This window comes from Petaurus breviceps, unplaced genomic scaffold (assembly GCF_028583685.1).
Source record: "Petaurus breviceps papuanus isolate PSGF00001 unplaced genomic scaffold, PetGlider_PUasm1.0 470, whole genome shotgun sequence".
Classification (NCBI taxonomy): Eukaryota; Metazoa; Chordata; class Mammalia; order Diprotodontia; family Petauridae; genus Petaurus; species Petaurus breviceps.
This window is the reverse complement of record NW_027186350.1, coordinates 4,741,826-4,768,845: the sequence shown is the minus strand read 5'-3', so window position 1 is coordinate 4,768,845 and position 27,020 is coordinate 4,741,826. Positions and strand designations below refer to the sequence as shown.

The 27,020-nt window shown below is 38.4% G+C and overlaps 1 protein-coding gene across 1 annotated transcript in view; it reads left to right on the top strand.

Moving 5' to 3' along the window:
- HEBP1 (heme binding protein 1) overlaps positions 1-24,320 on the top strand; it is a 35,671-nt gene extending 11,351 nt beyond the window's left edge. Inside the window, exons 2-4 of the mRNA XM_069101525.1 lie at positions 4,585-4,723; positions 8,949-9,129; positions 23,713-24,320. Of these exons, the coding sequence (XP_068957626.1) occupies positions 4,585-4,723; positions 8,949-9,129; positions 23,713-23,884 (492 nt within the window). The 3' untranslated portion in view covers positions 23,885-24,320. The remainder of the gene's footprint in view (positions 1-4,584; positions 4,724-8,948; positions 9,130-23,712) is intronic.
- Positions 24,321-27,020: the final 2,700 nt, after the last annotated feature.

Sequence of the window (27,020 nt, the reverse complement as noted above, 5' to 3'; positions counted from 1 at the left end):
AGAGAGAGAGAAGTGTCATGAAAACCCTGAGAAGAGAGAATGAGGATGAAGAGAGAATGAGGATGAACAACAACAGTGTCAAATACTAGGAAGAGGTTGAGGAAGATGGCAATTTAGAAAAGAGATTAGATATTTAGCAATTAAGAAAACATTAATGACTTTGGAGAGAGCAGCTTAAACATGGTGATTTAGAAAAGAGATTAGATTTAGCAATTAAGAAAACATTAATGACTTTGGAGGGAGCAGTTTCAGCTGAGGTTGGAAGCTAGATTTAAGAAGGTTGAGAAGAAACTGAGAGAAAGTGGAGGCATGATATGTCAATGGCTTTCTCAAGGGGTTTCACTAGTGACGTGTTTTTGTTTTAAGGATAGAAAAGATTTGCTTTTTATAGGCAATTGAAAAGGAATCACTAGATAGGGATAGATTAAAGTTAGATAGAAAAGGAAAATGTTTTTGGGGTGGTCTTCTGGAGAGGTCAGGGGAAAGACAGGATCAAAGGTACAGGTTAACAGCCCTGAGAAATAGAAATAGGTCCATCTCTTTAACAGAGACTGGAGTGAAGAAGGAAATAGTGAGAGGTGAAGTCAATGTGAGATAAGGAGGGGAAAAGGAGTGGTAAATGACTGATTTTTTTGTCCCACACAGTGTGAGTTGAGATCGTTAACTTAGAGGGTGGATCGAATGTATACTTGTAAGAGAAAGTCTGGAACAAATGTTGGCAATGGTATGGTGAGGATGAAGGAACTTAGGAAGAGGAAGTCATAAGAAAAGAAGGATTATAGATTGTTCCAACATATATTATTAGATAAAGGAAGTTCAGAGTTCTTGATCATGGAAATGGAATCCTTATGGGTAAATTCAAGAATGTGACCATCCCTGTGTTTGGCTGAGGTGGAGTGGAGGAATAGACTATGCCAGCTGAACAGAGTGAGGAAGTGGGAGGAATATCTACATATGTATTGCTGTTTCCCAGTATCTGGGCAGGAATTAAGGTAGTGAGCCAGTGTAGCAGCAAGCACCCCAGGGTCCCCAGGGTGGCTGCCAACACAGGTTTTTGGATCTGCTTTGATAAAGGAAAGCAACTCAAAATTGGTTAACAAGTTTACTTTAATCAGTCAAATATGTATCGTTTACTTAGTTCAGGGGAAAAAGGTCAGCACCCCGAACTTCAGAATATACAGACAGAATTATCAAGTAGACAGGTTTCCAAACTGTCCAACCATTACATCCCATAGCAAATCAACATCTGGGTTTTTCAAAGCCGGGAGGGGGGCGGGGCGCTGTCAACAACGGCTTCCCAGAGTCTCATCTGATCAAATCACAGAACTCCTCTCAAAGTGAGCCCCAAAACAAAGCCTCAGATCAGAGTTTATATAGCCTTCTCCTGGCTCAGAGAATGTACCAACCTTCTGGACCCACTGGCCAATCAAAAAGTATCTACTGAAAAACAAGCCTCCTACCCCAGGCTCCAGGTGCACTTTAGCCTAGGGGCAGGGAAGATCTTAAAAATTTACATTCCCATTACAGCCAGGTATTGATTTCAGTGACAAAAGAGTAACAGATAACAACAACAAGGATCTGGGTTGGGTGACAAATTTAGATAGATTGAATTTCAAAAAACTTAGTTACCAAGTAAAGGCAGTAGAGGGAAATTTTAGAAGTGGCTGTGGTGAACAAAGAGTATTCCAATTCACCTTTCAGGACCATTAATTTGGGGAGAATAGGGAGATACTAGAGAAGGTACAACCAGTACTGGAAATGATGGCCAAAAATGAAGTGGTACCCTTTTCTTCTCAGCCCTAAACCAGGGGAATCATTAAATCCATCATCTGTTAACTGATTTAATCCTTTTTGGTCTTATTTCTCATTTTACCTACCACCACTATCTCGGGTTAATGAGTTCCATTAGTGTTTACTCTGCAATGTGATTTGTCAAATCAGAAGTTTGCCTCTTTTGTGCTAAAAACAGAGTTCTCCTAGGGACTTAGCCCTCTTTGCTGGGCTCTGGTTTCTCCTCCTTCTCCTCCTCCGATTCTTTGTTTAAATGCCATGATCATTTGAAGTACAAGGTAGTCCTAAATAAGAATTTATGGAAACTTCCTTTGTTTCTATGATTACTAGTTTAGTATCCTTCTGATATTCTGATAGTCATTTCATACATGATAGTGGATCCTAAAAAATAAAATGTGGCACAAACACAATTGATTAATTGGAGAAAGGAAGGAAATAAGCATTTATATAGTGCCTGCTATATGATTTACAAATATTATCTCATTTGATCCTCACAACCACCCTGCAAGAAAGATACTGTTACTAATTCCTTATTTTATAGTTGAGGAAACTGAGGCAAAGGTTGAATCTTGCACAGTGTCACAAAGCTAGTAAGTTTCTGAGGGGGATCTGGACTCAGGTGTTCTGATTCCAGGCCCAGCACCTAAGTACCTCAGGATTAGTTGTCCTCCTGAAACAGAGATTTACAATGGGGAGGGGCTCCCAACCACAGTAAATATCAAGATCAAAGATAAGCAATAGGATTTAATTGGTTTGGGGGAAACTCCTCTATGAGAGAAGTTCACTCTACCAATGAAAGTTGACTCTAAAACTTATTGCATTAAAGCATCAATTCTTAAAGTACAATCCACAACCCACTATGGGTCTCAAAGCCCCTTTCAAAGGATCCATGAGGTCAAACTATTTTTGTAACAATACTAAGTTGTTTTAATGTGTAATATAATAAATATCAATAGATGTAATGCATACAAATAAAATCTCTTGGGGATTTGTGTGTGTGAGTGTGTAAATTTTTTATTCATTTGAAATTTAAATACAAAAAGAGAAAAGAAAAAGAAAAGAACATTTCCGTGTACACAGAACATAAGAGAAGATTCTCAATAATTTTTAAGAATACAAATGGACCATGAGACCAGAAAGTTTAAGAACCACTATATCAGAAAATTTCTTAGAGGAGAAGTCAGCAAAATTTTTTTGTAAAGGGCCAGATAATAAATATTTTAGGTTTTGTGAAGAGGCAAAATCAAGGATATTTTATGAGTACTTATATATAACAAGAGAGAAAAAACCAATTCTATAGCTTTTTTTTAATTGATGAAATTCAAGGTATAATAATGAGTACTTTTTTTGGTAAAAAAAAAAGTCTATTGATATGAAAAATGGAATTCTTTTTAGGGGAATAATGTTATTTAATTGGGGTTCAAACTTAATTTTCCCTAATTAACAAAAGTTGATTGTAAATGTTCACTCATTAATGCTGATCTACAAATTCACTTTTGAAAATGTCTTTTCTGATATCAGTCTACCAGCATATAATTTTAATTTTGCATTCATTACTCAGAAGGCATTTATAGAATTCTATTAGATTTTTCTCTTAGCATATCATTACTTTACACATTAATCACTTCCAATTGAAGGTAGAAATTCCTCACTTGCACAAGTTTAATGGATTTTAAGATATGGAAATTTATTTTCTTCATGCATCAAGGTACAAGTAATACTGTTAGAACTGTAGTTTGGGTTCAGAAAATATATCCACTGCAAATTTGTGTGGGAATGAAAATCTCTCTTCTTAATTTTTCATAGCACAGGAAATGCATATGACCATACCACTAAGCACTATTTTGCCTTATAATTTTTGGTAAAATTAATTAAGAAATATTGTCAGATTCAAATTTCTAAAACCAGTGTTTGATAGTAATTATTGAGGGAGATTATTCTCATTCAGAAAAATCTAAATCTCAACCTTGAACTCAGAATATCATGATAAGACTTTTTCTCTTTTCCTTTCTTGTTTTGACATGATGGGTATGCAGTGACAATAAAAAAATAAATAAAATTTTGCAGTGCAGTGAGACACATGGCACTCAAAATGTGATCAAGTTATAACTGCATTACTACAGTTTGTCTTGTGCCAAGCATCTTTCAAAACATCCATCTCTGCTTTTGAAGTGCCCAAACAACCACAGACAATATGTGAATGGATGGCTGTGACTGTGTTCCACTAAATCTTTATTTTAAAATGTAAAAACCATTTAGACTTTTCAAAATGTAAAAAAACAAACAAACATCTTTAGCTTATAGGCCATACAAAAACCAAGCAGGTACCAGATTTGATTGGCAAGCCATAGTGTACAAACCCTTGATCTAGGGCACCCAAGAGGTTCAATGATTTTCTCAGAGTCATGTAGCCAGTCTGTTATCAGATAGGAGTTGAATTCAGGTCATCCTGGTTCCAAGACCACTAATGCTTTATCTATTAAGCCATACTTCCTTTGTGATTATCAGAAGCATATCAGTTGTTCTTAAGTAAGGTGGCCTGTCATTGGAAGTGGAGAAGAGTTTGGATTTATAGATTACATGCTATTCTCATTCAAAGGTGTCAGAGGCATTTGCCAGTAAATGATGACTCTTTAGTTATCCCCATGGGGCTTCTCACTAAAGTTTTTCTCATTCCATCTGCCACTGCCCTGAACAGGTTTGTGTCTCATATAGCTGGAACCTTATTTTGTCCAGCTACGTCACAGTTTGAGACTTCCTATTACTTAATTAAAAAGTGTTTTGTCTCCCTAGGAAGAGCTGACCTATGAAGAAAGGACCTGTGAAGGAGGAAAGTTCGCTACTGTGGAAGTGACAGGCAAGCCCTTTGGTGAGGCCTTAAAGGAAGCAATGCCAAAAATTATGAAATATGTTGGAGGGTCTAATGACAAAGGTAAGTGGCACAACAAGACCCAGATTTTTGGTGCTTTCACCTGCCCATGAGAGTTTGCCAAGATACATAGCTATTTCATGTCAGCAGAAGCAATTACTGTTGGGTGACTTCTGAAAACCTGGTGCTGGTGGCACATGGAGACAAGTAAAGGAGGTGCTTCATTGGGAAGAGTATTGCCAAGGAGATAGAGCTGACTTCAGTTTGATTCATCAAGTTATTGTTTTTGTTTTAGTTTATTTTGCAGTTCCTTTATAGACAGGTCAATTCACTTTTTTTGCTTTGTTTTCAGCATTCACTGTTATAATATTTTGAGTTCCATTTTTTTTCTCCCTCCCTTCTCCCCTCCCCAAGATGGCAGCAATCTGATATAAGCTATTGTAATGGGAATGGGAATTTGAAGATCTTCTCTGCCCCTTAATAGACCTAGGGGGAGTTTGAAGACCTCCCCTGCTTTGAAAGTAAACCCTGCCCCCTAATAGGCTGAATGTAATCACATGGAGCTTGTGATGGAGGAAATTTGCTGAAGGGAAGCAGAGCCCACAGGAAGCTTCCCTGCTGTGAAGATAAACTCTGCCCCCTGATAGGCTGAATGTCATCACATGGAGCCTGTGGTGGGAGGAGTTTGCTGAAGGGAAGCAGAGCCCACAGGAAGCTGGTCAGAGCTAGCCAGACAGTGGGGACAGAGGAGTTCAGGCAAGGAGATAGAGAGGTTTGTGAGTAAATGTTGATCTTGTATTAGTTTGTAGGAAGGCAAAGCTGTGGCTCTCAGTGTTTTTATGGCTTCTGAATATCTTTGGTACTATGATGGAATGGGCTTACTGGTTTTGGGAGTCTGTTTTCTGGTGTCTAAATAAATGATTTACTTCTATCCTCTATCTGGAGAGTTTGGTATATTTTATGATCAAAAGTCATGTGATATTTATAGTCACTGTCTTTATCGTGGGCACTGTAAATATTGCATTGGCACTACAGCTATACATGTACAATCATATTAAGATATTTCCACATTAGTCATGATTCAACAAGTTATTGTCTGGTAGCTATGATTGCAAACACCTACTCTGTGCACTATAGGAAATGTAGCTTAACTAAAACATAGTCCCTCCTCTCATGGATCTAGTAGGAGGGTAAAACCTGACAGTAAATGACTACAATATCAATCAACCGTCATTTATTAAATAACTGGAGAACCTGGAGCTATAAAAACCATGGTCCCTCCTCTCATAGAGGTCATGGGAATGAGAGAACAAGGTTGGGGTTTGGGGATTATTTGCTCCATAGCAGGTGATCTATTAAATAACACGAAGGTAGGGAGAGTAATAGTTTGGTGGGAGTTTGCTATCTATAGGGGTAGCAGAAGGTGACAGATCAGAACAATTAATATAGAATATAAAGTAGATAGTGATAACTCCATTTCTCAAGGCCATCTTTGGCATTGTTGGGATTGTATCTTTTTACAGAATCATAGTCTCCAGAACCTCAGAATTGGAAGGGATATTAGAAGCCAACTAATCCAATCCATATCTGAACAGAATAAACATACTTGGCAAGTGATATCTAGCCTTTCCTCAAAAATCTTCTAGTGAGGGAAAACTCATTGCCTCACTATCAACCAATTTGGGGATAGCTCTAATTGTTAGGAAGTTTTTTTTTCTTACATTAAGCCTAAAACTGCCTCTTTGTAATTTCCACTTATTGTACCTAGTTCTGCCCTATGAAAAAAATGATTCGCCTTTGAAATACTTTAAGACAACTATCATGTTCCCCTGAGTCCCCTCTTCTTCAGTCTGAGCATCACTTGTTCCTTCAGCTGATTCTCAAATGAATAAATGAATGAGTGAATGAATGAAAAAGCACTCATTAGGCAATTGTTATGTGCCAAACACTGTATTAAGTGTTGGAGATACAAATAGTAAGAGCTAAGACAGTCCTTCTCTAAAGGAACTTATATTTCAATAGGGGAAAAAATCACATATAGTGGAGTGGGAGCCAAGAAGGTTTGGAAAGTTACAGGGATGATGAATAGAGCTATGGGGAAGTTGATTTTTTTAGGTCCTTTCCAGCAGCAATGGAAGAGTTGATTCTAGAACTAGAAAACAGAGGTCAGAGGGAAAAAAGAGGTGGCAAGTCAGTTATTGAAAAGATGGTCTGAGAGTGAAGTGAAAGAAACATGGTAGGAGTCAATCCTACAATAAGTGGGTGACTGACGCAATCACCAGTCAGTTCAGTAGAGTCCTAAGGTGGGCATCTGGGGCTGAAAGAGCTAAGTCTCCCATGGTTCTCATGAGCATGGCTTCTGGTCATCCTAGAAAGGCAGTTTGATATAATTTTTATGCCCTTCAACATCCTGTTAAAACCTTCTCTGGTTATTATCCAACTTATCAATGTTCTTAGTAAAATGTGATACTTAGAGCTGAACACACCACTCCAGATGTGATCTGACTAGAATAAATAGTCTTGGTCACTGTGTCTTCCTCAATACAGCCAAAGATTACATTAATTATTTTGGCTACTAGATCACACTATAGACTCATATTGACTTTCTAGTCTCTTAAGTCTTCCAGTGGATTTTTCCCAGACAAACTGCTGTCAAGCCCCACCTAACACTTGCAAATTTGATTTTTGAACATAAATTATCTCATATCTATTCAATTTCATTGGATTCAGTTTTCAAGCTGTCTGGATCCTGCCTCTGTCATCCTGCCCTTCTTGGCTTTGTGTCATCCCCAAAGGTGAGAAACACAACATCTTAAGCTTTTATCAGAGTCATTGATAAAAACATTAAGGAATACAAGGGACCACCAAGTTCTTACCAGCAGCTAGCAAAATAGAATTTCCTTTGTGTACATATCAGTTTGTGATATTATCCAGTATGCATTTTCCTCTGCAGGAGACCAAAAACTGGGGACTTCAAACAAGATGAAAAAGGGGAGCCATTTAAATTTTTAGGCTATTGCTGGAGGTCAAACTAGCTACTGTGGTTAAAAAATTACTTATAATTTCAATGATGTTTTCTAAAGCCAAGGATTTTGAACAAAAAGGGTTATAGTTCAACATGCTTCAGAAATTTTGAGGAGAGGAGATATCAAAGAATTTGGAGAATAAACTCTACAGAATTTAGCCTAAGAGGGATGGGAAGTTCTCAAGAATGATATTTTGAGGGGCGGCTAGGGGGCCCAGTGAGTAGAGCACCGGCCCTGGAGTCAGGAGGACCTGAGTTCAAATCTGGCCTCAGACACTTAACATAAAAATTAGCCATGTGACTTTGGGCAAGTCACTTAACCCCAACTGCCCTCCAAAAAGCAAAAAAAAAAAAAGAGAGAATGATATTTTGAAGACATAGAGAAATAATTCTAATAAGGATGTAAATATAATATATAATAAGGATGTAAATATATTGACCAATAGGAAGTTATAAAAATACTTTCCAGCACATAATGAGATTGTCCTGTAAAGGAAGGTATATTGTACTAGAAGTCTAAAGATCTGATGACACTCCTTTGTCTCTGGGACCTTGGGAAAGTTATTTAATGTCTCTGTCCTCATCTGTAAAACGGAGATAAGAATACTTATTCTGAGCACTGCATAAGATAATGTATTTGGAAGCATTCTTTAAACTGTCAAGTACTATGCAAACAAAATATTATCTCTTGGATGTATAGTAGGCATTGAGCAAATGTTTATTGGCTAAGATTACAGCATTTGGTGGTTATTGGGAGGTTTTTTGGTGGTACAGATCTGTGGGTTTATCAGTCTGTGTAACTACTGCACTGGCATGAAAACACCCTTCACTGATGCAGTTTAGCTCCTTGTCTGTCGCTTGTGTTCTTAGAGAGTTACTTCTGGTACTAAGATAATAAGTACTCACAGTCATGCCTCTTGGGTGTGTATTAAGTAGGACTCCAACCCCAGCTCTTCGTATGCCAAGATCATCTTTCTATCCTCTATGTTATTTTGCCCCTCATTATTATGGTGCTGAACACATAGAAAACACTCTACAAATACAACTCCTACTGTTACATATAGATTTTACACATGAAATATTCAGCATCAATTCCATTATAAGAAAAGAGACTATGCTGGCATGGCTTTAAGATAATTAGCTATCAGTATTCAGTTATGTCATAGACCAGTTTTTAATATTTAGCACCACCATGGGCCCAGGTGCTATTATAACTAACATTTGGCTTTGTGTCTGTGTGTGTCTGTGTTTTTTCATTTTTAGGAGTTGGGATGGGGATGACTGTCCCTGTATCCTTTGCTGTATTTCCCCGTGAGGATGGTTCTCTACAGAAGAAAGTGAAAGTCTGGTTCCGAATTCCAAACCAGTTTCAAGCTGACACTCCAGTTCCCAGTGATAAAAGCATTGAGTTGGAAGAGAGGGAAAGTATCACTGTGTATTCCACGTAAGAGAATGTTTTTCAGAGGAAAGAAGTAGAATTTAATTCCTGAAATGATGATATTTTTATAACATTTTATTTTTCAAAATTACATGTAAAAATAATTTTAACATTCATTTTCTAAAATTTTGAGTTTCAAATTTTCTCCCTTCCTTCCTCTTCTGCCCTTCCCTAAGACAGTAAGCAATTTGATATAGGTTATACATGTGCATTTGTGCCAAAACATACTTCTATATTCGTCTTCCCTCCTCCCCCCACCCTAGAGATGGCTACCATTAGACAGAAATAGGTATATATATGTAAAATTATTCTGTACATACTTCTATTTATCAGTCCTTTATCTGGGTTTTTTACTTGCGTATTTATAATAGTCAAAATGACTAGTTTTTGACCCTAGAGGCATTAAGGAGTCACCAGATATTCTTGAGTAAGGGTTGAACTTCTGTTTTAGGAATATCACTTTGGCAGCTTTGTGGAGGCTAGATTGGAGAAGAGACAAAGCAGAGAGAGGGTGATGTATTTCAGTATTTCAGCCATTTCAGTAATCTAGTCAAGAATAACAAGGGCCTGAACTAGGGTGGTAATTCTGTGAGAGTGGAGAAGCAGAGAGATGTGAGATGTTATGGAAGTCAGATCGACAAAGCTTGGCGACTGATTAGCTAACAGTAAGAATGATCCTAAGATAGTGACTGGAAGGTTAGAAAAGTGGAAGTTCGGGAGAAGGGTAGATTCAAGAGAAAAGATAATGAATTTTGTTTGGACATGCAAAGCTTGAGATGCTTATGGGACATCCAGTTCAAAATGTCCAGTAGACATTTGTTAACTTGGGACCAAAGCTCAGGAAAGATGGTGGGGCTAAATACAGATCTCCAGACATCTGCATAGAGTTGATAATCTAGCCCATGGAATCTGATGAGATCACACCCAGAGAGTTGAGTACACAGAAGAGGGGACAGAGCAGATCTGTTAGGGTACATTCACTGAGATCCAGCAAATGAGACTAAAAATGACGGTTATGTAGGTAGGAGCAAAATTGAGCAGTGTCCTGAAGGTCCCAGGGCAAAGAGTATCAAGGAGCAGAGGTCAGTTAAACTATGTCAGATGCTTCAGAGAGGTCCAGAGACATGATAGCTGATTATACTAAGGAAAAAAAAAAACATGAATTGGCAAGAAAGAGTTAACAGTGATTACAAAGCTGGTTCAAGAGTGTGTTTTGTAATGCTTCTGCCGGTATGTGCACTGTTTGTCCTGGGCTTCAGAATTGTTAGATATGGGTTTAACTGCTCTTCTGACCTAGTTCCTAGAGGCCCCCAAATCACATCATTTCTCAGAAAGCACATCATTGAATTACCTATAATAATGGAATATGCACAGGGTCTCTTCAATAAGATGCATGACCATTTAAAAATTGGGTTTAGAGTTCTCGGGGCGGCTAGGTGGCACAGAAAGTAAGAGCACCGGCCCTGGAGTCAGGAGGACTTGAGTTTGGTTCCAGCCTCAGACACTTAACACCCACCCACACACACAAAAAACTAGCCATGTAACCTTGGGCAAGTTACTTAACCCCAATTGCCCTCCAAAAGGCAAAACAAAACAAAACAATAAAAAGAGTTCTCAGGGGAAGAGCCAAATGACAGAAGAATGAATAGTGTCTATTTGTGGCATGCAGTTAAATGGGAAGCCTATTAAGTAAGCTCATTATATTATATATAAATATTACAAGATACCATATCTCTTATATAAATACATATGTAAAGAAATATAAAAAAATCTTTTATATAAATATAAAAATAAATAAAAAGATCATAGTTTTGGGCTGAGCTTGACTTAGGTTTTGGAATGAAATGAGACACTTGTAGATAAGTCAACAGTTAAGAAAAGGAGATTTGTGAAGTCATAGCCAGGGAAGGATATAACTGTTGAGGACACCTTGCATTGATTTGGCTGAGCAAAAGTACCTTGCCAATGCGGTCATCCTGAAATATAGAAATATGAGCGCAAGTAAAAGTGAAAAATAGATTCTGTTAAGATAAACAAGGAATGGAATGACATCTACCTTCTACCAAATTATTTCAGAGTCTAACTTCAGAGGAAAACCAAGTTTTCTGTCAGATTGACCACACAGAGTCATTCTTCAAACAGCCACTAGATGGCACGGCAGTACCAAGCACCGTGTCCTATTCTGCAGGACAAGGCTCGTCATTACTCGTTTCTGTGAAATGCAGAATTGGAGAAAAGGTTGAGATACAGAATTGTTATTTTTAGAGGAGTGAATTAGATGATAGACTGGTTTTGGTGCTAAAAAAAACTACTTTTATGTCATTTTTCTAATTTGTGACTCCATAATAGAGGGACTGTTGATTTATAAACATTATTAATATATTTTGTATAATTCTAGAAGTGCTCTTCATATTAATAGTGCTGTGAGGAAGGGGGCATTCAAAGTCAAGTCTTCTTAATTTAAAAAAAAAAGGTCCTGATCATATCATTTGAGCTTATAAAAGATGAATGTAAATATACTTAGACTAAGACCAGTTATCAATTCTAAGCTACAGACATACTGTACCATCATCCCTTCTTTCAATTCTAAAAATAAAGCTCCTAGTTTGGGGCTTTATTTTCTTGACCCATTTCATTTCTGGTCACAACGGGAAAAAAACAGCACAAGAGACCAGTTAGGTAGAGATTTTAGTGTTTTTGATAAAGATCTCTGATTTCTGAGAATTTACTAGTTCGGTTTACAGCAGAGGTACTCAAACTGTGGTCCACAGATCCCAAGTTGTACATGAGTAGATGTCGGGGCTCCATAAACTTGAATGGGAAAAAAATGTACATTTTTCATTTCAATATAATCAATTTCCTTTGTAATCCTATTTATTTTATCTATGCATCTTAAAATGTTATTCTGAGAAGGGGTCCATAGGTTTCATAAGATTGTGAAAAGGTCCATGACACACATACACAAATGTTCATACAACCAAATAAAATTATATGCTAGATACTTATCTTTAAATGGCCAGACTCCTGATTTGGACCACTGAACAACTTGGGGAGACAGAGGAAGAACTCTTGACAAAAGTTCAATTTAATCTCTAAACTGCCAGGATGTCTCAATTCTTCCATTTGTCATCATTGTCAATAGTTGTCATCATAATGATATGGTAGGATGGTGTCAGTAGGAGTGGAAGTGCTAACTCTCAAAGGCCAACCCATTGCCTGTACCATTGTGCGGGGATAACTACAAAGTAGGGAAATGTCCAGCAGGGTGTTGTATACCAGCATCTCTATGTCAAATATTGTGAAAGAATATCTTCTTTTAGGTGGATTGTAACAGATACCAAGTTTGAACATTTTACTCATTTGTGATATAATCAGTCTACTAGTTGGGTTTTTTATGCCTTTAAGCTCAAAAAATGGTTTTTGGAATTCCAATCTAAGTGTGCCCATCCTGATTTCAAAATCATTTGAGACATCAAGTTCTGTTTGTCATCAAGTATCATTTCAGGATTTTGCTTTTAGTGACCTCAGATTCTCTAACAAGTCTTTGGAGGTACTGCCTTTATTTATTGGTTCTGTGACCTCTCCCAATTCATACTCAAAGTGTTCAGTCTCTTATCTTTCCTTGCTTGAGAATTTTACTCTCTTACTGAGTCCAGATGACATTTTGGTATTGTTAGAGAAAGTTTCCATGTGATATATTGAGGGCTTAATGTGTTTTTCAGTGCAGCCATGTAAGTTGACAGCATTCATGTATATCAAGTGACTAATAGGATGTTTTGGTATGAATCTTTGGCTTAAAAGTCAAATTCAGTTCTATTAGGGAATGATGATAACAAATTTAAAGTTAGGCAGAACCATTGCAAGCTTAAACTATCTCCTTGGAGGATACTAGGTTATAGATATTAACTAATCTTGACATTATTTTTGGTGGGGTTTTTTTGGAGGGGGGAAGGCATGGCAATTAGGGTTAAGTGACTTGTCCAATGTCACACAACTAGTAAGTGTGTCAAGTGTCTAAGGCCGGATTTGAACTCAGGTCCTCCTGACTCCAAGACTGGTGCTCTATTCACTGCACTAGTTACCACCTAGCTGCCCCCAGTGGTATTTTTTAAATAGAGAACAACTTTCCATGTGAACATTAGATATACTACTATATTCTCACTGTGCTTGGATCCATTTTGTATATTTGCAGCAAATGACTAAGACATGAATGCAGAAGGGAGTGGAAAGGTTTTTCTAGTAATCATCAAAAGCAATCTAACCAGTAAAGACTTCATGTTCAGGTTATCTCCCATTAATTCTATTTCTTAAAATGAAAAAACAAGTTATTTAATTCCTCTTCCTACTAAGTTCCAAGTGCTATGCTCAGTACTGGGGATGGATGACAACTACAGAAAGACAGTCTATGGTCAAGTTCACACTTTGAGGAGGGGGGAAGACAACATATTATTAGAGAGTTCAGTTACTGGATAAATGAAAAGGCTTTTTAAAAGATCCAAGTCCTAAAAGTCATAAGAATGCACCAGAGGGGCAGATTGCATGGCCCAGACAGGCATCTTTAGATTGTCAGAAGGTCAGATGAGGGCATACAAGCAGGGCAAATGATAAAGCCAAGAAGTCCTTAGAAAGCAGTGTCAGGGCAGATCGCAAGGTTTGTTTCATAGTCCATTTTACCTGAAGGAAAAGTTAGTGACTCCCATTACCCCAAAGTCATGTGAGCAGTCTAGATTGGTTTCTAGGTGGTCTGGGGCAAGAGTTGAGCAAGTCAAGAGTTCAGTTGGATCTGACAGAGAGGAGGATATTTGCCTTTCTCTTATTATTAGTAGTACATGTGAACAATTTCTACAGTTATTTATAGTATGTTTATAGTATAGTATCTAGTATTTTGTTTATATTATTGAAGAAAAATTAAAATAGCACATAGAAAAACCAAGAAAGCATATGAAGAAAATGACCAGCGATAGCCATGGAAGACCTCTACAACACAAGGAAGGGGAAAGGGTAAAGAGATTGATTTGGAGATTAAATTTCACCATCTGCAAAGTATTGATTGAGTCTTCTCACTTTCTGGGTGCTTCTCTGGCTAATCTTTGAGCTTCAGCATAACCTTCAACTTTTGAATAAGCAGATACATATTTCCACTCAATATTCCTGTCCCAAGTCATATTATCCAGCTTAATTAATTGATCTTTGTGGACAATATCTTTCACTTGTTTTCCATCAATTTTCTTTCCAGTTGTCAACCCATTCGTTCATACCTTTGGTGATAAATTGATTATCTGTGCACACAATAAATCTGTCCTTATTTTGGGCCTTTGCTTGCTCAATCCCTTTCAGCAGCTGCTTTTAATGATGCTCTTTGGTTTGTCTGTCATTCAGAATGTGTAACCCTTATGTTTTGATCATGGTCTGATCCCCAGTAGACACCAATACCTCCTTGGTCCCCATTTCTTCCATGATTTTTTGCAGGCTCCCTCGACATACACAGTGTTAGGGTCATTGGCATTTAATCACATATTCACCTTATCCTCCCAACTAGATTGAATGTTCCTTGAGGATAGGTTATTAAATCTCATGCTTTTTTTTTTTTGTTAGAGTGCCTTCTTACACGATAGATTCTTCATCAAAATGTTTTGATGAATGATTACGAGTATAGGAAGAATTAGCATTGGAATAGTTGGTGTGGGGAAGTTATTCTTAGAATCATAGATAAGGAACTTGGGATCATAGATTCAGAGTAGGAAGGCCCCTCAGAGGTCACCTAGCCCAACTCAGTCAAGGACATACAGAAGGGAAATAGTAGGGCTGGAATGTCATCAAGGGCTGGCATTGTTCAGCATCCTTTCCATTGTCTCACACTCCCTCCAATACATTTCTTTTTTCTTTTGCACTTCTGTGTCTGCCCTGGATATGCTTCTTACTGCCACTGGGCTGTAACCTCCCACAGTTATTATCACCTCTCTTTCGTAAGATCCAATTTTATTTCTCAGCAATGTCTGTCTTGGCTTTCTTTTTTCAGCCAAGCTTTTTAACCTTTGTGTTTCCAAAATCTACGGCTTGTGTATTCTTTCTTAGTTTTCTCGATCACTGAATTATTTGTTACTCACACTGGGTTATGACATTGGCTCAGGTGAAGTAGAATGATCCATGAGAACATCTTTGAAGAAGATTTATAGACCTGTTAACCAGGCATAAATAATAATGCCTTGTAATTTATATATGTACAATGTATGTATTTTTTTTCAAGGAATTCAAAGAACTTTACAGGCATTATCTAATTTACTCTCAAAACATCTTCATTAATTAGGAAAGGAGCAGGCACTCTATTATTCTCATTTTATACACTGGAAGCTGAGGCAGAGAGGGGTGAAATTACTTGTCCAAGATCATCATAAGCTGAGTCAGTAGCACAAGTGGGTCTCCTTTCATGTTCAAGTGCTGAATGACTTTTATGCAACTTCCTGCTGCTTTCAAAGATTGCTGGTTTGCATTTGGAAGCCAGGATTGTATGGGCCAGGGGTTTTGTTGGTTGGCGATTAGTAGAGAGCATGTTTGTGAAGTGGCGCCATAAGGAATTTCTACATCCTTAAAGCAGCCTAATGGGATAAACAAAGTGCTTGACTTAAAGACAGGAAGTCCCAAGTTGACATCATGCTTTTGATACTTACCAACTGTGTGACCCTGAGCAAGGCACTTTAACATCTGCATGACTCAAGTACCTCCATAGGACTTAGTTCCTAAATCATAGATGGAATGGGATCTGAGGTGGTTTTTACACTATGCTGGAATAAAATCACAGGTCCTTTATTTATGTAAATAACATCCAGTCCAGAGACAAATCTTAAAACTCTTATTTATAATGAGCTTAGTTTCATAACATGACTGTGAGAATCCTAAATAAGATGCATGTTCCAAGGAGCTGGACAGTGAGGAAAAGTAGAGCCAGAAATGTTTGCTGTTGAAATGTTTAAATAATTGACTTATCATCTGGGTTTTAGCACATCATGGTTTGATCATTAAGTATACACTATTGCTATATAGTTGTTAATTGACAATTGCTAATAACTTGATGATCCTATGTGAACATGAGTTCACTTTGTTTTTAAAAAATTATACTTTTAATCAATTTCATAACGATAAATAACATTTTAAAAAATCCTCCTTCTCTGATACTTTTTTTTTTAAGCAACCGGGGTTAAGTAACTTGCTCAAGGTTACATGGCCAGGTGTTTCTGGGTGGGTGCTAAGTGTCTGAGCCCAGGATTCGATCTCCAGGTCATCCTGACACTGGAGCCAGTGCTCTTACTTGCTATGCTACCTGGCCACCCCCTCTGATACCTTTTCATGGCATCAAGATAAACCTGAGTTGTTGAAAGCTATATGCCAACAGGGAACAAATTCTGGTAGGTCCTTCTAAGTGAAAAAGGCTCTGACTCTAGAGAAGAGAATTTGGACCAATAGGTGGTAGTTTCTGAGAGGTTACTTCAGCTCAATATAAGAAAGAACCGTCTAACAATTAGGGCTATCTGAAAATCAGTTGAGGTCATCATAGACATTTCTTCCATGGTTGAAAACGTTCAGAGGAGAACCTGAGCAGCAACTTCTCGGAGATCTTAAAGGATATAAGCCATCAAGCATCCTTGAGATGACCTTTAAATGACAACTAGATGTCATTTATATATGTACAATGTATGTATTTTTTTTCAAGGAATTCAAAGAACTTTACAGGCATTATCTAATTTACTCTCAAAACATCTTCATTAATTAGGAAAGGAGCAGGCACTCTATTTTATACAAATTCTCTCCCCAACCTTCCCCATCTACCTCCCCAAAACAGTGCTCCCACTGAATATCCCTTCCCCCACTTGTGCTACTGACTCAGCTTATGATGATCTTGGACAAGTAATTTCACCCCTCTCTGCCTCAGCTTCCAGTGTATAAAATGAGAATAATAGAGTGCCTACTCCTTTCCTAATTGATGAAGATGTTTTGAGAGTAAATTAGATAATATAATATAAATGACAACTAGATGACCTTTAAAGTCCTACCCAGCTTGGAACTCTGTAATTTCTGGTAAAACATTTCCAGTGTTTTACATTAACCTTATGCTTAGTGTAGTCTCCCTTAAGAATCACTAAACAGCTTAGGTCCATTTTTCTTGTGTTATTTCATAAGTAAAGATGAGCATTGACTTGCCCGCATCCACTGTATATTTCTTCTATTTGCCTTCTCTGTGGGGGAAATCATCTCAACTCTGTCTATATTCTGTAGCTGCCATCTAAACTTTACTTCAACATGTTGTGGATATGGTTATTCCCCCCATTGTAGAGGAATAGCATTTCACCCATAGGATTGTAGATTTTGAGCTGGAAGGGACCTTCAAGGTTATCTAGTCCATTCCCTTCCTTCTACAGATGAAGACACTAATTCCCGTGGATATTAAGTGACTTGCCTAGGGTCACACAGGTAGGAAGCATCAGAGGCAGGATCTCTGACCCAAGATCTCTGACTCTAAAGGCACTTTCTTTTTTTTTTCTCTTTTTTATTTTACATCATTCATTTCCACAAGATCCTGAGCTACAAATTCTCTCCCCAACCTTCCCCACCCCCCCCCCAAAACAGTTCCCTCACTGAATATCCCCCCCCCCCACCCCCCCCCCCCCCCCCATTCTCCCGCATTCTCCCCTCAACCCTCCAGCAGGGCATGGCAGATCTCCATGCCCCAGTGCCTGTACATCTCACTTCTAATCACATGCAAAACAACAACAACTATATATATATTTAAACATTTGACTTTACAACCTCGGATTCCAGATTCTTTCCCTTCCTCCCTTGTCACCCACCCTCACTGGGAAGACAAGCAACTCAACATAGGTTGCACATGTGTAGCTATGCAAAACATTTCGACAGTGGTTATACTGTGAAAGACCAACTACACCTCCCTCTATCCCATCCCACCCCCCACCTGTTCCACTCTCTACTTTGATCCCATCCCTTTTCAAAAGCGAGTGCTGCCTCTTGTATCCCCCCCCGGCCTGCCCCCCTCCACCGTGCTCCCTCTCCCCCTCCTCCCCACTACTCTCTGGTAGGGTGAGATACCCTATTTAGTGTGTATGACATTCCCCCCCAAGCCAAATTCAATGAGAACAAGGCTGACTCATTCCCCTTTGCCTTCCCGCTCCCCCCTCCACTGCAACAATCCTCCCTTACCTCTTCTACATGAGATAATCTACTTCATTCTGTCTCTCCCCATCTCCTCTCATTATATTCCTCTCTCACCTTTTAAATATCATCCCTTCCTATTCAATTGGTCCTGTGCTATCTGTCTATATATACCTGTAGACATATATACACACACTCACATATGTATTCATATGGCCATATACCTTCATATATAGACATATATGTATGCATACACATACACATATACATATGTGTATATATATACACACACACGTATACATTTCTATTCCCTTCAACTATTCTCATACTGAGAAAGGTTTCATAAGTTACAATTATCATTTTTCCATGTAGGAATATAAATAGTTCAACTTTGATAAGTTCCTTATGATTTCGTTTCCCTGTTTACCTTCTCAAGCTTCTCTTGCTTCTTGTATCTGAATGTCAAATTTTCTATTCAACTCTGGTTTTTTCATCAAGAATGCTTGAAAGTCCTCTATTCCATTGAATGACCATATTTTCCCCTGAAACATGATACTCAGTTTTGCTGGGTAGGTGATTCTTGGTTTTAATCCCAGCTCTTTTGACCTCTGGAATATCATATTCCAAGCCCTTCGATCCCTCAATGTAGAAGCTGCCAGGTTCTGAGTTATCCTGATTGTGTTTCTACAATATTCAAATTGTTTCTTCCTGGCTCCTTGTAACATTTTTTCCTTGATCTGGGAATTCCAGAACCTGGCTATAATATTCCTAGGAGTTCTCTTTTGGTATCTTTTTCAGGAGGTGATTGGTGGACTCTTTCAACCTCTATTTTGCCCTTGGTTCTAAAACATCAGGGCAATTTTCCTTGAGAATTTCTTAAAGGATGATTTCTAGGTTCTTCCTCTGATCATGGCTTCCAGGTAGTCCAACAATTTCCAAATTATCTCTCCTAGGTCATCCTCCAGGTTAGTGGCCCTTCCAATGAGATATCTCACATTGCCTTCTATTTTTTTGTTTGGATCTGTTCAATAGTATCTTGATTTCTTCTAAAGTCACTAGCTTCCATTTGCTCCAATCTAATTCTAAAGAAATGATTCTCTTCAGTGAGCTTCCAAGATTCCCCTTCCATCTGGCAAATTCAACCTTTCAAGGCATTCCTCTCCTCACTGCCTTTTTGAGCCTCTTTTGCCATCCAAGTTAGTCCATTTTTTTCTTTTTTATTAGTCCATTTTTTAAGGTGTTGTTTTCTTCAGGCAAGTTGCTGACTCTCATCTCACAACTTTCCTGCATCATTCTCATCTCTCCTCCCAATTTTTCTTCCACCTCTCCTATTTGATTTTCAAAATCCTTTTTAAGCTCTTCTGTGGCCTGTAACTAGCTCATACTCCTCCTAGAAGCTTTTGGTACAGGAGTTCCAACCTCTCTGATTTCCTCCCATTCCATGCCCTGATCCCTCCTGTCCTCTAAATAGGAGTGCAAAGTTGGATTGTTCTGAGTGCTTTGCTTCCCTTGCTTGCTCATGTTGCCACTCAATTACTTAACTTTTGAGCCTTTTGCCACAGTAGAACTCTGCTACCAGAAACGGGAGCTTTATCCCAAACACTGGGGTTTTCTCAGCTGCTGGAGGTATTAGTTGGGTGCCCTCTCTGAAGCCTCCACACGCTCTGGCAGATTGCTCATGCACCCCAGGACCTCCACCCTAGACAACAATCCAGATCCAAGCAGGTTAAAGCAAGAACGATTACCCCTCAGACTGGTAACTTGGTTCCCCTACAATCTGTAGACCAGAAGCTCTGAAGCAGCCATGAAGCATAGGCTGCACGGCCTTGGGCACCTGAGCCACTTCTTGCCCCAGGAGGCAAAGGCTGAATTGCACTCCGAATTCCCAGGTCCCAAAGTCCACACTGCACTGACCTCTCACTTTGCCTTTGGCATCTATGGGTTGATAATTCTGGAAACCACCACAGTTGCTGGTGATCTGAAGTCCCTCCAGCTGGCGGCTGGTCAGGCCACCCTGAGGCTAGAACCTCCAGCTCACACAGGGCTGGGGTCAGCTGCCAGCACACTGCACTGGCCCCTTCCTGCAGGCCTGTTGGGCTGTCCTCAGTGGGAGGTTTGCTTCTCTCTGTCATTTCATGGGTTCTGTAGCTCCAAAGTTTGTCTAGAGTAATTTTTTACATGAATTGGGGGCAGTGGGAGCCAGAGCTGCACAGAAGTCCTGTTTCTACTCTGCCATCTTGACTCCGCCCCCTAAAGCCACTTTCTTAGCCTATGTCATTCCTGTCCATGTCTATCCAGAGATGCTCAAGAAAGCATCCACCAATGTGTTGAAAGACCTTTTCTCCAGCACTCAGTACAATGTCTGGAATATAGAAGACATTTAATAAAAGCTTGTTGATGACTTCTAAATCAGGAGTTCTTAACTTTTTTTTTGTCATGAACCCTTTTGGCAGTTTGATGAGATCTATGGGATCCTTCTTAAAATAATATGTGTTGAAGAAAATATTAAATTTCTATTAGAAGTTAGTGAAGGGGAGGCCAGGTGGCGCAGTGAGTAAGAGCTCTGGCCCCGGTGTCAGGAGACCCAGGATCGGTTCTGGCCTCAGATACTTGGCATCCACACAAAAAATAACTGGCCGTGTAACCTTGAGCAAGTTACTTAACCCCAATTGCTTAAAAAAAAAAAGAAGTTAGTGAAAATAAAAATATAATTTTTCTTCTGATTCAAGTTCATGGACCACCTGAAATCTGTGGACCCTAGATTAAGAACAGCCTGCTCTGGGTCTTTTTCCATTTCAAGACTAACGGTGAAATTGTCCATCCCTTACTTGTACCACATGAACAGCCTGCCTCATTTTCTGATTCTTTATTTCCTCGGTGATGACATGAACGTGGGTCATCATTGAAAATATGCTGTGGTCACTTACACTCACCATACATCTTTCCATTACCCCTTTGGTCACTCACAACCTAATTTTTCAGAGATTGTAATGTTCCAAGATTTCCAGCCATGCCCAGATGTTAAAATAATAATTCCCTTAAAGATGAAATATTGGATGTTCTCATAATCAAACTGTTGAGTTCTTACTAAAAATGACTAACTACTTATAAAAAGAGCAAACATGAGCTCCACCAAGAATAATGCATCTGACTAGAATTTGCTCATTGAAAATAAACTTTTGAGTCATAAAAGCTCAATGGAAATACAAATTTCTCCTGATTCCTATGAGAATTGTTCAGAAAATAGACAGAACCCTATATGTGATAGGATAAACTTAGGCCACTAGAGAAAACTTAAAGTAGGAGATAGGTAAAGAGCAGCAATAATTGGAAAAGAAAGGCTTCAGCTCACCATATTTTCCCAATCCTTCTGCCACAAAATTGATTCAGGAAATGCCCTTCTATGAGGCATTGCTGTAAATTATTTTTCTCATTCTTTATGGAGAGTATGCTATAAAGCATGTCTAGAACCTTAATTCATGACTATATTCAGATTGTATAGGTTCTTTTTTAAAAGAAATGAATCACCATATAAGTTATCTATAAACTGAAGGGATTGAACAAATGGCCCCAACGTCCCTCCTAGCAACTGTTAATCTGGGATTCTAGGTCTGGAGCTACTGGGCAGTAGGAATCTTAACTGCTAAGCTCTAACTTATAGAATAAAAGGGATGAAAACTGCTGGGAAAAGTGGAATATAGTATGGCAGAAACTGGGCATAGACCATTATCTAACACCACATACCAAAATCAAGTCTAAATGGGTGCATGATCTAGGTATAAAGGTTGATACTGTAAGCAGTCTCGGAAAACAAAGAATAGTTTACCTGTCAGATTTGTGGAGAGGGAAAGACTAAACAAGAATCAGAGAACATTATAAAATATAAAATGGATAATTTTGACTACATGAAATTGAAAAGCTTCTGTACAAACAAAGCCAATGTAACCAAGATTAAGAGGGAGGTGGAAAATTGGGAAGGAATCTTTACAACCTATATCTCTGACAAAAGACTCATCTCTAAAATACACAGAGAATTGAGTCAAATTTATAAGAATCCAAGTCATTCCCCAATTGATAAATGGTCAAAGGATATGAACAGGCAATTTTCAGAGGAAGAAATTAGAGCTATCTATAAGCACATGAAGAAATGCTCTAATTCACTATTGATTAGAGAAATGCAAATCAAAACAACTCTGAGGTACCACATCTCACCAGTCAGATTGGCTAAGATGACAAAACAGGAAAATGACAAATGCTGGAGAGGATGTGGGCAAATTGGAACACTAATGCGTTGCTGGTGGAGTTGTGAACTGATCCAGCCTTTCTGGAGAGCAATCTGAAATTATGCCCAAAGGGCTATAAATAATTTCATATCCTTTGGCCCAGCAATACCACTCCTAGGGTTATATCCCAAAGAGATCATAGAAGTGGGAAGAAGACCCATATGTACAAAAATGTTTATAGCAGCTCTTTTTGTGGTGGCAAAGAATTGGAAATCAAGGGGGTGCCCATCAATTGGGGAATGGCTGAACAAGTTGTGGTATATGCATGTTATGGAATACTATTGTGTAAGAAGAAACGAGGAGCATATGGACTTCATATTTACCTGGAGAGGCTTATATGAACTGATGCTGAGTGAGAAGAGCAGAACCAGGAGAAATTTGTACACAATTACAGACACAACGTATGTATGATGACCAGCTTTGATAGACTGGACTCTTCTCAGCAATGCAGTGATATAAGTCAATCCCAAAAGACTCATGATGGAGAGAAATGTGTGCATCCAGAGAACTAGAAAGGACTGAGTTTATATCCAGATGGAAGCAAAATACCTGATCTTTTTCCTTTTCTTGTTTGGTTTTGTGTCCTCTTTACCATTTTTCATTCCATCTGATGCAATCTGTCTTTATAACCTGACTAATGTACAATGTGAAAGTATTTACAGATCCTATACTTTACTATATGCTGCCATGGAGGGGAGGGAGGAAGGGGGACAAAACATGAAACTCAAGGAATGGTGAAATTGAATCCTGTAAACTAAAAGTAAACAAACAAATTAATTTTTAAAAAAATTAAAAAAAAAAACAATAAAAGGGATGATTTGGTCCTGTAGCCATTACATTCACTTCCCTCAGCTGTTTCTCTTTACTTGGTGCCCACAGTTGACAGGGGGAAGAGGCAGAGAAAGAAGAGGAGCTGAGTTAAAGGAAGCATTAGAGAAGACAGAGCAGTGAAAGGCTGCTATGGTCATGGGGTTAACAGAGACCATAGCAAAAAATCCTGGCAACTCCCTATGGAATTTTGGGAGGGTCATGTCCCATATTTTTCTTAAAAATAGCAAAGTGTGAGCCTAGATTCCTCCTCCCCTTGGTCGTCAGAGCTGGTGAATGTCATTTCTCAACAGCCTCTCATCATTTTTTTCCACAGGCAGTTTGGTGGTTATGCTAACGAAGCTGAATATGTGTCTCAAGCAGCCCAGCTACGCTCAGCCCTGGATGGAACAGCAAACTACCAGACTGATTTCTACTTCTGTGTTGGATATGACCCTCCCATGAAGCCTTATGGAAGACGTAATGAGGTCTGGCTGGTAAAAAAGTGAGTCACTGACTCACTGGGCTACAGTCTTCCAGGAAATGGGTTTTTAAGTTAATTGGTCAGAATTTCTACTGGAGATTGAAATTTTGAAAGAGGAATGGAGACACACAGCATAACTTTCTGCCAATCAGTACAATTTTGTATTCTTCCAGACCTGTGGGATTTTGTTTTTATTTTTTGTTTTTGAGGTTTCCTTTCTCTGGGTGGGACATTGTACAACTAAAATAAACAACATTCTTGTGATTAAATTGAATATCACATTGCCTTGTCTATAATAGGCGTTTAATAAATGTTTCTTATCATTGAATTGAATTGATTTAGGAAATCTTGTGGTAAACAAGATATTTTTTCCATCACTGACCATGTCAAAGAAAGGGTAAAATGAAAGCTGTCTTTTAAAAATATATCTATTAAATATTGTATTTTTGTGATTGGAAAAATACTCTTTGTAGTTGGGCTTTTTTTCCTGTCACAGATTCTTACAGGTGCTTTGGCTTTGAAAGAACCTGAAAAATAAAGGGATTTGAATGTAATATCCTTATTTTATTTTTATTTTGAGGTTAAGTGACTTGCCCAAGGTCACACGCTAAGTGTCAAGTGTCTGAGGCCACATTTGAACTCAGGTTCTCCTGACTCCAGGGCAGCTCCACAGCTGCCCCCTGAATGTAATATCCTTAAAAGAAAATTTCATTACACAATCAATATTTGTAGAGTTTTCAAGTTAAATGGACAATATTGTATCAGTAATATTCTGTGATATCAGAGAAGCAACAAGTAGGAATATGTCTCTCCAAAGGCATCATCATCCAGTTTTGTCATATAAGGAAACATCACAATTCAGCTATGTGACATAGTAAATGGAATGCTGGACCTGGTGTCAGAAGGTCCCGAGTTCAAATCCAGCCTAGCGATGTGATGTTGAGCTAGTTATGTAACTTTCTGCCTCAGTTTCCTCCTCTGTCATAGAGGGATAATAATAGTACCTCTCTCATCGGGTTGTTATGAGAACAAAATAAGATAATGTTTTTAAAGTAGTTTGCAGACATAAAGAACTATGTTTGCTATTCTTATTATTATATAGAACCAAAATTACTTTTGCTAAGAAGACTGGGCATTACACAGAGTAGGCACTTCATTCATTCATTCAAACATTTATTAATAGTTAAATGAATGCTACTACCCTAGTAAAGCCTCTGGTTTCCTCATACCCAGACTAAACAGTCTGGTCCTTCTGTCTTCAGCCTTTCTACTCCATCCTGCAGACATTTTGGATCATCTCAGAATCTCAAAGTTAGAAGCAACCTCAGAGTTCTCTAGTACACCCCGTCTCCAAATAAGAATCCCCTTTACCATGTACTTTATTAGTGAGGGTAAATCCATTATGAACTAAAGCATTAATTCATTTACTTAATGAGCATTTATTAAGTGCTTACTATGTAACTTGCTAGGTAATTTACTATGTAAGTTACTGTGTAAGCTTACCGTGCTTACTGTAACAGACAATGAGGATACAGAGAATACAAAACTAAGCCAATCTCCTGCTATCAACAGTTTGCATTCTATTTGGTGAAGTAACATATATATGTAACAATGCAAAACTGCTAGGGCCCAGACTGTCTGGGGCTCAGCTCAAAAAGAGACACAAAGTCTAGACCCACAGATGGAAATCCACAGCATCCTGGCCCCTAAAGAGATGTCAGGATCTTTTCCTCATAGCCTGGTTCTTTATAGCTTTAACCCAAAGTCCTGGAGGAAATCACTTGAAGTTTAGATTGGGCTCATGTATAGAGTCTTCCCAAAAAGGGAATAAAAGTATATTCAAGTTACAACATAAATTAGGTATGGGGCTCAGTTTATTTCATCCACACAAAAGAAATGCTTATTAAAAAAAAATCAGAAACTTGAATTGACAATCATTCAAACAAGTAGCATTAGCTGATAACTACTGTTAGACTCTGAGGAAGTTGATGCTTAAAACATCAAAACATGAAGCACTTTGAAGTCTGCTTAATAGTGATTTCACAGCAGGATGGCTCAGACCCCAGTGGTAGAGCAGGTTTACTTTTCCAGCTTCTAAACCAATCTGAAACCTACACAAGAATAATCAGGGCAGGAATCTCATATAAAGGGAAGCTACAGTTTGGTCACTGAGCCAGGAGAGCTTCCCAACTTACTAATAATGATTGAATCCAGCAATAGTATTTATATTTATTCCATTATTTCCCAATTGCATTACAAAAATATTTAACATTCATTTTTAAAAATTTAAAATTCCCAATTTTGCTCTCTTCTACCCCTTGTTTCTACTTGAGTGGGCAAGCAATTTGTTATCGAATATACACATAAAGTTATGCAACAGTGTACTGTTGCTCAGACCTAAACTCAGGTCAAGAACTCACAGATCTTAGACCAAAGGAAGAGCAGTCAGACTTTGCACTGAATCAGACCACTTTGGGAATTGCATGTCCTGAGTATGAGCCTGAGTCATCCCTGAAATCCTGAAGTAATAAAATGCTCACTATGCCAAGAAAGCAGCAATAGGAGTAGTCCAAACCTTCCTCCAGAAGTGTGTAGAGCCCAGCCCTAACATCAAGTCCAAATTTAGGAAGCAAACTGGAAGAATCAGCAAACAAACAAAAAGATCTCTCAGAACTAGAAAACAAAGTGGAAATAGTATCCGCAGGTCACCTCCTGAAAGAAATCCCCAAGTGAAAACTCCCAGGAACATTATAAGCAACATCCAGACTTCCAGGTGAAAGAATGAATGCTACAAGCAACCAGAAAGATTTCAATTTCAGCTCCCAGGGAGCTGCAGTCAGTATTGTACATGACTTAGCAGTCACCGCCTTTAAAGGAGCAGAGAGTTTGGAATATGATGTTTCAGAAGGCAAAGGATATGGAATTATAGCCCTAAATAATTCACCTAGTAAAATTTAGTATAGTCCTATGTGAGGGTGGGGGGAAGGCATGGGTTTTTAATGAAATGGAGGACTTCCAAGGCTTCCTATGAAAAGATGAAAACTGAATAGAAATTTTGAGGTTCATACACAATAGTTAATGAGTGAGCAATTGAGAGGAACTAAAAAAGGATGAACTACTCACATTCAAATATAGGGAGATGATACATGTTTCTTCTAAGA